The sequence below is a fragment of the Diorhabda sublineata genome, chromosome 2, assembly GCF_026230105.1.
Source record: "Diorhabda sublineata isolate icDioSubl1.1 chromosome 2, icDioSubl1.1, whole genome shotgun sequence".
Lineage (NCBI taxonomy): Eukaryota > Metazoa > Arthropoda > Insecta > Coleoptera > Chrysomelidae > Diorhabda > Diorhabda sublineata.
Genome location: NC_079475.1, coordinates 20,936,496 through 20,950,672, shown reverse-complemented (window position 1 = coordinate 20,950,672; position 14,177 = coordinate 20,936,496). Strand labels below are relative to the sequence as shown.

Here is a 14,177-nt window from a genome sequence, read left to right as displayed (position 1 = left end):
TGTAGTGAGATGGGCGAGAAATCGGCGAAGGGAAAGGAGAGACCACGTGGACAGAATGTCATGTGACAGGTTGGCAAATATTGCAAAGGAAGAAAAACCGAATAAACAACTATCTACAAGATGGCATGAAAGCTGGTCTGCATCAACCCAGCTGCAGCTAGGCAATCAGTGATACAAACACAGAACTTACGATGAAGAAGAAGAAGATTGCTCTTCTTACTAATTTTGATAAAGATAGTAGCTCTTAAGATAAATGATAAATAATGATTCCGGACACAAAAATGATTTTTTTTAAATTTCTTATCACTTTTTTAATTTATTAGGAATATTATTAACTATTGTATAAAGAATTGAAAAAAAGTATTATCTGTATTTTATTTTTTTAAATATATTTTTAAAAAAATTAATATCTCTAAAAATATCAACTTCCTCCTAGACTAATTGAATTTGAGCTCTGTTCAAAAGAACATTTTAATTTGCTTTAAACATGATAAGCATGCATTAACAATTTGTTCACTTCCGTTTAACAGGTATACTTTATGCGCTACTGGAACCTATCTGAAACATCAGAATTAAAAGAAATTACAAGAAAAAATAATTTTTAATGTAAAAGATAACAGATTGCGCATCGTGTTCATCCAAACTGTCAACTGATATCAGTTGAGGTCCGTCATTCTTTTTCAGTTTCTCACTACGTCACCATAAGTTTGTGTCGGTGTTGATTGTTTGGTTATACTGCTTAAATCACTGACATCCACTGTGTTTGTGATTTTGTAATGTTTGATGACAACGAGTGTAAAAACACAGGGTTTTTAATTTAAGAACGAAAAATATGTTGAAAAAAGATCTGGACGCCCTAGTTTCATAAATTAAGTCTTGACACAACAAGCTGATGAAAACCTTCACATACTAACAAGATTTTAATCAAAAACTAAAGGGATTCCTTAATGGAAAATGCTTTGAAATTGACGAAATTGATGAGAAGTCAAAAGAGATTATAACTAACTAATTTAACGGTCAGGTTTCAAAGTTCTCTGAAAACGGGATTCAGAAGCTAGTGTCACGATTTGATAAATGTAAGATGTTATCTCTTCACATACTCTTCAGTTTTTGTCCGAGGTATAACGCAAAGAGAATTTGGATTTACCAAACACCGCAACTAAAGATCATTTCCAGTAACGTGACAAGAAAGGCCGGCCATATTATCGTGGTCGACAAACAATGGTTTTAATCTATTTGTATATACAGAGAATAATTAATTGTTCCAGAATTGGAAATAAATATCTTGTCTTATATTATCAAAATGAAGAAATTAAATCAGCCCTGTTTCCGTAGTACACTGTTTATACAGACTTAAAATATGCAACGTGTGTCTTTGTGGGACAAAAAATTACTTTTCTTTAAAAATGAAATTTTCTATAGCTTAAAAGAATGTCTAACCTGATGAAAATGTTTGTCATATGTGTAGGTCTGAAAGCAGTTGTTGTTTGAATCCAAAATCACAAACAATATATTGATTGCGCTCACAAAAATTTTCAGACCATTGCATTGAATAGTTTTGAAAAGCAATGTCGTAATTGCAATCAAGCGACAAATGCTTATTGGTATAACAAATCCTTGAAGTTTATGGTGGAACAAGAATGTAATTTGATTCCAATTTTTGACCATCACAGTTTAGTTTATGAAGTATCAACTGTTTACTTCCTGTACTCTAAGAAGAAATCGACAATAGGTAGTTGAGGAAGTGACTGCAAGAGAGATGTGGGTTTACTTGTGTAGCAGTCTAGGAATTCATGCTACATGCTTTCCAATTTATTAAGCGCTTTGTGCACGAAACCCATGAGCTCAATGCTGATGAGTTTGGCACACAAAAATCAATTGTAGCAAACTTCAATAAGTTTTTGTCAATTGTCAAATTTGCAAACATGTCACAAATTATTTATTTATTACCGTGTCCGATTTAGAGGATACTTGGATATTAATTGAATATAAAATACGAATAATATGGAAGCACTTCTTTGAAACTATACTTTCTACTATATATAACTTCTTTGTCCCTTTTATAGTCTCCATTAAATAATAATGCATATTCCCAATGTGTCTCTGAATCTAATAATATAAGAGAATTTTGTTTTAATCAAACACAAATGTAAATCTAAATAAATCGGAATGTATTTGAAATAAATACCCACTTAACGTCGATTCTACAGTTTGTGTTCATCAAAGTACAATTTTGAAGCTCATTGAGCCCAAACATTTATCTGATGTTTGGGGGGCAAGGGCAAAACGCAACTGTACTCGACGGACAGATCTTAATAATGACAATTTGGCACATGGGCTTGAAGCATTGCGCATCCATGTACTCGATTGGGTGCTTGAAAGCAACTATTTATCCATTTGAAAAAATTGAATAATAACATAACATAATCATAATATAATCTCTTATTGTTTGAGACTTGTAATGTGATTTTTGTGCGATTTTTGAAGTAATACTTCTATTTTATATTTTCCTATTCTAATAAAGTTCATTTTCAAACCAAAAAAGGTGAATAGAAATGAAATTTGCTCCCATTAAACATTGTTTTATTTCCTTTTTCTTTTCGAAATTATTATGTATTTATGTACTTAATGGATAACTTTATAGTTATAGAAGGAAATTGTTCTTTATTTTCTGTCAGAGCTTATATTTGGCAACGTTAACGATATAAACGACTTCTTTACGACTTTATGACGCAAATTAATCCATTTCAAGAACGGAATTAAACTTAAAAGGCTGAAACTCGTAATTTAATAATATATCTCTCAATCTGCTTTATAAGTAGGTTAATAAACCACCTATTATACGAAGGTTCTTACAAAAAGTGAAACATTCGAGATTATAGCCTATACATTTTTGCATACGCTCACACCAATTCTGAAAACTGTACGCGCGTCATTTGTTTTACAGAGGGTGACAAGGAAAAGTCATTAGGTGATAAATCGGATGAATACGAGCAACGAGACATTGAGATTTCTTCCTTCATATATTCAGTTGATGGACGTACTTCATGGCAGCTGGAATGCGGAATCCATCTGGAACATATCTTTTCCACACCTAAATGTTCTATTGCCAAAAGTTGCTCGAAGCGATTCTATACATTATTGTCAAGTATGGCCTTTTTTAAATAATTAAAAATTATCCATGTAAGCCTTCACGAGTGACTTCAACCCATCAAAAACTTACCCAATTTCAAAATCGCCACTGGCTTCGCAATAGCTAACGAAAATGCACCCAAATATAGTGGTACCACATCTCATTAACGCCATCTATTATTCAATTGTAAACACTTCAGACAACCCGTGATGTGCATACATTTTGAAAATATCCCTAACAATTCCACGGTTAAATTGGTCACTTATATTGGGTGAAATATTAGTCTTGAAGTTAGCGTTAAAATTTGGATTATTTTCAATAGGCTCAGAACTATAATATGATATCAATGAGAAATTTCTGAATTTAGAGAAAACGAATTGAATAATTTTTGTTAAGATCAAAGAGATATAGTTATTTATTCAGAGATTTTGAGTGAAAAACAGTGTCGTTTTTTTGAAAAATGTATCACATTCTGGACTCAAGTGTACCAAGACGTAATATCCTTGGGATTTTTTGTGAGAAGATATTTACAATCATTGTAGAGAACTATACAAACAATAATACGAGGATATATTGAAAAATTCTTAGCCTACTATTGAACCAAACAAAATTTAAAAATCAAAATATTTTATTACTTAACATGTTGCTCTGCAAACCAGACCTCCAAGCTTTTATTACCTCCTCGTTGGAAGAAAATTTATGTCCTTTTAAACTTTTTTTCAGTTGAGGAAAGAGATGATAGTTGGACAGAGCCAAATCAGGTGAATAAGGGGGTTGTTCTAGTAATTCAAACCCTAAATCATAATCATGAATTTTTTGCATGGCAACATGAGGTTTGTGTGTAGAGGCGTTGTCCTGCAAAAAAACACCTTTGGATAGCTTTCCGCGTCTTTTCTTTTTAATTTTTTCCGTAGAGTGGTCAGTAATGTTGAATAGTGATCTCCAGTTATTGTTCTACCCTTATCTCAAAAATCAATCATGATTACTCCATGGCAATCCCAAAAAACTGCAAGAACTTTTCCAGCAGATTTTTGGACACGAAACTTCTTAGGTCTTGGAGAACCAGAGTGTCACCATGCACCCAAATCTGATCCATAGTAACAATTCGGTTTAAGAAGTCTACATCGCTTTCAAATCGAGCACAGATCGAACGCGGTGCTTCTACCCTTCTTCTTCTACGACACAGAAACTGTACTTCCCGCTCGGTCATAATCTTCAATGGAAAATTCACCTCTTTTGAAGCTAGCAGTCCAATTTTTCACGGTCGCATACGAAGGACATTGATCACCAAGGGTATTAAGCATATCTATCTATCTAATTTTTCGATTTTCACAATTTCGGTGGACTTTTTGTTTCTTTTAATTTATTGCGTAACTCTGATTTACTTTTTTGACGTCAAACTTTACACTGACACTTCTAATAAGTTATTGTTCGTTGCTATGGTAACGCAATATTTTGTTTATGCGTGGAACTGGTCTAGGCTAAATGGATATCAAACATTTTCGTATCAAGACGTTATGATAAACAATAGATGATAAAGAAAACCGGAAATAGAAGAATATTGAATAGAATATATTGAATAGATATAATACTGATATAAAACCAAGCACATTAAACAAATAAAAACTATTAAAAAAGCAATTTATTGACTAAACAAATGAAGATGAGTATATAATAATAATATTGTATGAATCAGAATCGGACTCTATGATAGAAATAGGAGAAAATAAATTAGCAAAAAAGAACGAAAAATGGCAAACAGAATAAGAAAGTTAAGAGAAATAAGCAAGGAAAAAATTGGGAAAATAAATAAAGCTCAAAGAATTAAGTGGCTGTGGTAAGAACATACATACAAAAGGAATTAAAAGAGTGGAATTGAATCGGTTGTTGGTTGTAGAGGAGGACTTAGGGTAGGAGTTACAAGATGAAGGGAGAAAACAAGAGGTGAGAAAAAATGGTATTTAAAAACATACAAGGGTATATTGTTTTTCGCAACAATCTTGGTCTTTTTCCATTTTTTTGGTACTCCATTAGACGAAATATTTTCTCTAACAAACGCGATCGTTATTTCTTGGGTTTGGTATGAAATCACAGCGAATTAGCAAAATATTGAAAACTTTTTTGTTTCCTTAATTTAAATAATCACATATCTAGAATCCCAAAACACTGTGACCATGACTTTATTCATGGAAACAACACTTTTTTGCTTTCTTGGGAGCACGTTCTTTGAGTGAAGTCCTTTGTTTCAACTGTTATTTCTGATTCAATAGAACATGACAATAATCGTGCAGTTGTAATATTTATTCGACTAACCCTGAGTACAAGGGCATGGATTTTATTATCAATTTCTGGAGTAGTTATAGTAAAAGTTCAGTATCATCACTAACAAATCATAACATGGGATGGAGCACATTCAGGATAAGATTAATGTAACTTTTCCTCGCTTTTTCAACTGTTTTTTTAAGTACACAAGTAATGTAAACTTCATAGTTAAACAAAAACGGTTTTCCATATGAGCATTGAAACTTATCTATGTGTTAGATTTATGAAAAACTCATTTCTTTTCAATATTTTTTTCTTAAATATAAAATTTTCTGCTTTAGTTTTCAATTTAATTCCTTTATTGTTTGTCCAGGTGGCTAGAATTATATTTCTAAATTATTTATCATACTGACTCTAATAAATCGAATCAAGAAGCGAAAATTCATGCAGCAGTCTACTCATAATAAGAATGCATAAATTACAATAAATGCTAGACTCTCATGGAAGACTATCTGATTATTTTCCTGAACGAAACTATATATTTATCCAGAGGATGTCAGTCAGATATACAGAGTGGTAATTATCATCACGCAATCCACAACCACATGCAAATTTCACATGATCTATTTAATGCAAGCAAAATACCCCTTTCGCTGTCATTCAAAGATATGTTCGGCAAATAATAGATAGTATAATAACTTTCACTGAAGTCTTATAAACTAGATATATAAAAAATTATAGAGCGCACATTCAAACTGTTGAGAGAGTGAGTTCGAATTGACGTCTTAGGTTTTTGAGATAAGGTCTAAAAAATTTAAAAATAAGTAAGATCAAACCAACTGTAATTTTACCACGAACTTTATCTTTTAATTCTTCGATATTATTGAGTTGATTGATGTATACTTTCCATTTCAAACACCACAAAGAAGAAATCCAACCAACTGTACTCTTTAGAGGTGCGTTTTTAAAAGCTGCATTTCAACACATTGCAACGGAATCCCTACAGACAAAATAGGTAAAAAAATTATAATTAACACGGCAGACAAAAATGACGCATCAGTATTAGATGTAGTTTGAACTGAACTGAAGAAAATAGCAACGAGCGAATGGGAGATATTTGGCCTTCAGTACAGTTCACATTATTCTAGTCCAGTGCCGGAAGGCTACTAGAATAATGTGAACCTGCACTGGAATGTACCATTCCAAGATCAATCCAGTTCAGTTGACTGGAACGACGGTCTATTTTTCATTCCAACTTGTATGTATGTAGTAGATGTAGTTTGAACTGAACTGAAGAAAATAGCAACGAGCGAATGGGAGATATTTGGCCTTCAGTACAGTTCACATTATTCTAGTCCAGTGCCGGAAGGCTACTAGAATAATGTGAACCTGCACTGGAATGTACCATTCCAAGATCAATCCAGTTCAGTTGACTGGAACGACGGTCTATTTTTCATTCCAACTTGTCCATTCGCGTGCCATTGGAATGATGTGAACGGTCAACCTATTGCTTGATTATAGGTTGAGCAGTGAACAGCAAGTTAACTCAAAACCAAAATCTTCAGAAGCATTGTTCTTACAGTTTTTGAATGACTGGAATTATTTGGACGATATGATCCAGTCCAGCGACTGCAGGTTCTGTAGAAGAGATGGTGAAACACCTGAACACGAAATCTCTGTACGCGATCAAGATATTGAAAGTGAAGAACTATCCTTAGTGAAGCAGTCTCAAAGAATAGTATTAATCAACACGCTGGGACTGTACGAATAGCTGTAGCAAACATATGCTGCTTATATTTAGCAATGCAATAACACATCAGATCTTTCAGGTTACACTGCATGAACAAAGCTATTTTATTATAGTTTCATTTTAAAAATGTTTAACTCTTGCGTATCGTTAATTGAATTCCACACATTTACACATTTATGAACACAAATAATATTGGTACAGCAAAATATTTCATTTTTTTTTTCATTATTCTGTGTTGTGAAATACTAAAAGTTTAAATTGTTCTAATGAAATACGCAAGACTAGTCTGTATTTGTCCATATCTGATTCTCGCAAAAGATAAATTGAAACTCAATTCGAGTAACAAGATCAACTGATTTCTATTTATTTTCACTTTGTAACTGGCTAACGTATAATCTTGTTAAGCAGTTTCTGAAACGCTTTTACTTTTTGAGGTAAAAATACCTTCGTATACGAAATCCTGTGAGATTTTATATATTTTTAATGGAATTTCTGACAACTTTTAGAAAGTTACGAATATACACAATAAAAATGAACATGTGATACAGAATTTCAGTATTAAACGACGGGTTCGATATCATGCATATTTATTAAACATAAAAGAGTAATACCTGATTACCCAATTCAAATTTAGAGTGGAGTTCATTAATTAGTCTCTGATTCATTATCCAGCAATATTAGATATCAATAATTTAAATTGACATATCCTATTAAATTGATATTTCCATGCAGACCGTTTGATTACGAAATAATTTTTTGCGAGGGATTAAATTGTGTCCTTATTTGAGAAAATAATAAGAAAGTTTTAACAGATTAACATTAAATACAAAAATTTGTACGTATTTAAAAGTATATAATTATTGTTTAAATGAAACTGGAATACCGAATTTAAAAATCAAATTGCGCACTCGATATTTTCAGATTTATGAGCATGAAAGATTGATGACGTCCATCAGTTATTGAATTCAAATTAATGAACACTGCACTTCATTAATTAAACTTTAATTCAATTCCCTGCTATATTAAATGACAATAAATTAAAATAGCACACGCCCACCAAATCGATATTTTCATTCTGACCTTTTGAATTTGAACTATTTATAAGATATACAGGTGTTAGTGGTTTTATTTGAGGAAATACTTTTTGTAAACCTATTTTTATCTTTTTAGAATCAAATACTCAGATATGCTCATTTTTCGCATAGGAAAGCTGTCCACTGCCTTGCGAGGCCTCATGTCAAGAACTTTACGGCAGGTGGATCGGTGGTGCCGGTTTGGGTGACCAAAGAATAATTAAAAAACGAGCTCCTTCTTCTTACTATAATGCGCAACATTTTCACATATTCTAGGTTTCATTCAGGATATAACTACAAAATTAATGCTACTTACGTGCTCTGGATATGCAGAAGAGCCTTCGGTTGTATATGGGTTCTTTCACCGAAACTAATTCACTGGATATACACTTCGATGGTTGAATTTTTTCCCACCTATGCCATCTAGGGCCTTTGAAGTCCTATTGGATCTTCCTAACTATACAATTCGAAGCCACGAGGACAGTATATAGGTTGAATATCCTCAAAGAATTGCAGGTTGGAGTAACTGGCAATGTGAAAATTTGGATGCAGGCTGCGCGTGATTGTCCAGTCATTTTTATCATGGCTTGGAGACATACATCATTGACAGGGAACAGTGAAGTCTAAGCCTGCACAATTAAATAATTGTGCTTCCTGGTACACAGATGGAAACAGAATGAATAGCTTGGCCACAGAAGGCTTCTGCGAAAGACGCCTTAAAATAAGTGAATTTTTTTCTCTTGAAGATAGTACTGCGGTCTTTTGAGTCGAACTATCCGCTGCAATGGAAAGTGGACGACATGGAAATACAGTAATAAAATGTGCTTACATAGCAGAACTACTATAAAAGCCGTAACGACTGAAACTGTGTATTCTAGGCTTCAGTTGCATGAGGGGAAAAGTCCTACAAGAGCTTGTGACAACCAGGGTAAAGACGAGGCTGATTTGCTTTCCAGATTTGGATAATCAAAATTACTAATTGGGTCCATGATCTATTCTTTGAATAGCTAAAATATAGCTATTACATCTTTGAGTAGTCTGTTCTCAAGAGAAACTCTGCGTAGCTGAATGCAAAGGCACACATAGTTAGGTCTCTTGCTTCACTTAAACAAACGCGAAATTGGCTTTTCCAATCCTATACGCTCTTGTTGGAAGCAATATCTATATTATAGATATCATGAACAATCTAGAGGTGCATGGAGGAGAAAGAAGCTCTTGCCACTTGCCAAGACAGGCATTGTTTTGGTAAGAAAAGGAGTCCAACGTTCCTGTAACAACTCTAAAGTACTGATATAGCTCTCTTTTTTTGATTTACCAAGATAAACTCACACATCAAACTAACTACTATGTGTGGCGTCGAAGTCAAAGTAGTTGTAACCGTGGTTCGAAGTAGTTTAACTTCATATGATTACCAAGAACGCTTTCATTCATTGGAGGAACGTTGAAATCATTATGTAAAGTTCAATGAATACTATTTTTTTTTCATTGATAAATTCCCAAAACTTAACTGTCTCACCTTGTGTTTCAAACAAGATAATTTTAACTTGTCAGTTTAATAAGAATGTAAAACTCCCTACTAGTGATAATATTAACTAGCTATTATATTAGTTATACCACTATTGTTTCAGAAGTGTCCAGATATACAGTAAAAGGACGTCTCGGAGTCCTTTCATAAATAATGATGACAGAAGATAACGGCAATATAATGGCGGGGCAACTGAAACCGACTTCGAGTAGCAACGAGGATCTTAGTGAATATACCGATGCTGACGAGAGTATTTCAGCGCCAACGGAAATACTTGCAGAAGTAAGCGAAACTCTTAAATATTTCTAATGATCCAGCTTATTATGATGAATTGTTAGATACAAGAGGAAGTTTTAACTGTAATGAGGAATTATTTATCCTATTAGCAATTACATTTGAATTTACTTGCAGTACTATGCTAATTTCGCCAACAAAGAAATATTATCACAATTATACCGACCTTCCTAACGGTTAATTTTTAGTAGAAGATATTTTATATGCACCTCTTTCTTGTTAATACTTTTCAGAGTTTGGCGATTATTTCTTTGTTATTCACATTTCCATCCCATATTAAAAGCAAAACTCAGATGTAAGATTAATACTTAATTATTTTTTGTTTTGAATATCTGCGATTATTAATTATCTGTGACTTTATCTGTGATATTTATTTATTCTTTTTGGTGACTTAATGATATTTGTAAACAACAAAATGATGTCGGCTGATGATAGACTGAAGTTTCAATAAAAATTTATACCTGGATTTGGTTTTTGTGTAAAACTAATATCTAAGCACTTCATAATTTTTTATTAGATAATTCTATATTGCCTGTTGATGAAATGTAGTTACCAGCAGTTGTGATTTTATATTGTATCTGCTTCTATCTGAAATCTCATCACCACATGCTTCAATTTGTGTAGTAATAAAAGTTATACTCGTATCTTTTGATTTGAATGGCTAATAAGTTTGTTTTGATACCCATATATCATTTTCCAATCCCATTAACTGCTGCAATCTATTGTAGAAGTTCGTATGCATTTGGAAAAGTATATCACTATTGAAGAGGAGGGCAACGTATGCCTTACATTTTGCAGTAATTCATTTTAATATCATTGCTGATATATGAGTGAATTTGATAAGATATAATTGAGCTTATCACTGCCCCAATGTCTAATTTGATACTGCTTATTTCCTGATAAAACAATAACATTACCTCACTGGTTACCAATAATCACGCAGTTTAGCTTGTGACCATTAACCTTAATAACAATGATTAAATACTTTTAAGATATGACATGTTGATTATTGTTTATAATTATATTCTGTTCCAGTTTTTGTCTGCTGTTATGCTCAAAGATTATGAAACAGCTCTGAAATATTGCAAATTAAGTAAGTTAACTACTGTTCATTTTTCATATTTATTCGTTTTCTGATATTTCACTTCAAAACACCAAAAATTGATCATGATTTACTCTTAAAGAAATAAAAAATTATTCAACTCACAATGAACGTTATTGTGAAGTTATTTAATTGTTTAGATTGTATTATTTTTTACGTTTGAAGAAAAAAAAAGTATATGTCACTCGGAGCAGAATACCCATCTATGTTTCGCCCAGTTTGTACAGCCTCGGCTAAAGTCTCGGCAGTGTAAGAATGTGGGCTCAATAATAATGATAGCCTTCCACTCCTAGTAACATAATGTACTATAAGTAAAATTACAAGAATGTCGCAAAATGTGTAGTTCATGATTTTTATTCTTTAAAAAGCAATGTTCTCAAAAGATTGAATTTTTATAAATGTATATGTAGATGGACCATTATTTTTCAAAGTGAAAATATTTTAGATTCTGTGCTGCATATTCATTCATCATAGCGACACCTTGATGACAAACTAGTTATTGACTTTGAAAGGTATTTCTTAGAATTTGAAACTCTGTAGCTCTCAAAATAACAGATATTTTCTAGCACGTACGACGAATGTTTAAATATCGTTTTGAAATAAAAAAGTGCAGAAATCATTTACTATCACAATGTTAAAATCTACTTTTCAATATAATATCTATCAACATTAAGGCACTTGTAATATCGTCAGCTTTTGATTTCGCCCTCAAGAAATTATGCCCACAAAGCCATTTGACATCGTAGTACCAACTAGGTATTTTTTCAGATGAATGAGCATGTGGCTGTCACTGGGCACTAGGATGATCATTATCTTCCCAACTAAAAGCTCAGATCAGATCTTAACCTCGATTAGTCACGGGCATTATTGTGAAGAAACATGATATCAGCATGTCACGCTAATTTATTTTGAATAGCACACAATTTGTCACAATTCGTTGAACTAATTTTGGCACGAGCCAAGAAATTCAGTTCTATTGCCTTCCTATGCCAAAATACATGTTTTTCGTGTTTAAAACGTTTGTTAACCTATCGTAAGAACCGTGTCGAATGTCTTCATTAGACTGTTGTTTTCATTCCAGTATAAGTATGTTTCATTGATACTCTCTGGTTGAAAAAACCGTGGTCTTTTACTTTGTCCCACAAAAGGTAAGTAAAAGCACTGCCCAAGCTCTTGGTATAAGAGCACCAGTCTTAGTATTTCTGATAACCAACGTATACAATTCCAGATAGCTCAAATGTTCAGTCACAATTTCCTACACATACTTAATCTTGAATTTTTCCTCAAAAACGACAAGGTTAGCAGAAAGACAGAAACTGCGTTCCTCATTGCGCAAATTGGTGAGGCCTTATTTGATCGCTCTAACCCACTTTTGAATCGTTCCATTAGAATATTTTTCCCTACAATGTGTATACGAAGAATATTGGCCGCTTTTGTGCCTTTAGTACGAAGCAAACGGATAACAGACCCCACTTCGTCCATGCTTTTCACGATTGACGGAAGCATTTTAAACAAATGTAAACAACCGATGGACTGAGTTGTCGACAAATTTAGGTATAGCATCTGTGGGGAACGTCTACAGCGACGATGCAGATACGAGGTTTTAATACGGAATTCTCGCATGCCTCAATAAAATAATTGAGATCAAGTGTAAAAGAGTTAGAAAAATTAAAAAAAATATGGCATACTACATTTGAAAACAATGCGCTGCATGTATTATATTGTCTACCCTGTGTATGTTATTACGAGGCAGATTTTTTAAGTAAATACCGTTTTGGAATTAAAAAAAGAAGTGCAAAGATATCGCAATAATTTTATTTTTAGATGAAAGCCTGTACCTCAATCTCTTTTTCTACAAAATTTCCGTGAATATTGAGGCACTTGTCATAACGTGGCACCAGTTTTTGAAAACCCTCCTCATAAAATTCTGCCGCCTGACTTGTAAACCACTGTATCACAACTGTTTTGACTTCGTTATCGTCTTGAAGAGGCTGACCGTCCAGGTGTTTCTTCAAGTGCAGGAACAAATGGTAGTCTCTAGGCGCTAGATCAGGGCTGTAGGGAGGATGATGCAGAGTTTCCCATTGAAAAGATTTGATGAGATCTTTGGTCCGATTAGCCACATGAGCACTGGCCAACGAATAAATTATCTTTGAGCATGTTCTATTTACCGACAAACCTTCGAAAATGTTTTGCACGTTCTGTTCTGTTCGGCACAACGTACTGACTAGATAAAATGACAATGCGCGCGGCCCGTTTAATTCGTTCGGGGTGTTTCGTTATAATTGAATAGCCACCAATACACTAATATTCGTCCAAAAACGAATAGTATAAATATTAACGACCAAGGAACAATGAATTTTGTGAAACATAATTTAAATGAAGAATTTCTAAAAAAATTACAGAGAAAACGCTAGAGGTGATACCGAATACCTAACAATATTTCCATAATACATCGCTTCGCTCATTATCTCTTTTTTTTCTCCATTGTTGGTTATAAAACAATTTTATTATTATTCACCATACTATCTTATAAACAGAAAGTGATTTTATCTAAATAATTCTGTTTTTATACAGTTCTTCAATACGAACCAAACAATAGTACAGCAAAAGAATTTTACCCACTCATCATTGAAAAGCTTCAAATGAGTAAGTAAATTTTTATATATTTTCAAATTTGTTAAAATTAATTTAATCTAATGTAAGCTGCTAACCAATGAAATATGTTTATCTACATTTATCACATAATCTATGAATTACTAAGACACTAAGTTATAGCAGTTCTTACTTGTCGACTGAGTAATATTAAAAATTTGATAGAATAATATTATTAAATCGTCAAAATTGTGGAAAATTACATTTACATCAGTAAATCTTACGAAATTTGAAGAAAATATCTTTCAATGCAAGCAATCTAGACCTTATACCACTCTAAACTCTGCATTTTTAACTTACCAGAATAGTAACTTCACCTACAATAATTTTGGCACATATAAATTGGCTGATGGCTATGTGTCAACAAACTGTTTTCAAAACTG

At 32.9% G+C, this 14,177-nt stretch overlaps 1 protein-coding gene across 1 annotated transcript in view; it reads left to right on the top strand.

The window, feature by feature from the left end:
* The window catches only part of LOC130453020 (uncharacterized), a 35,049-nt gene that overhangs the window by 5,187 nt on the left and 15,685 nt on the right, over positions 1-14,177 (top strand). Inside the window, exons 2-4 of the mRNA XM_056792601.1 lie at positions 9,847-10,025; positions 11,073-11,130; positions 13,717-13,788. Coding sequence (XP_056648579.1) covers positions 9,897-10,025; positions 11,073-11,130; positions 13,717-13,788 — 259 coding nt within the window. The 5' untranslated portion in view covers positions 9,847-9,896. The remainder of the gene's footprint in view (positions 1-9,846; positions 10,026-11,072; positions 11,131-13,716; positions 13,789-14,177) is intronic.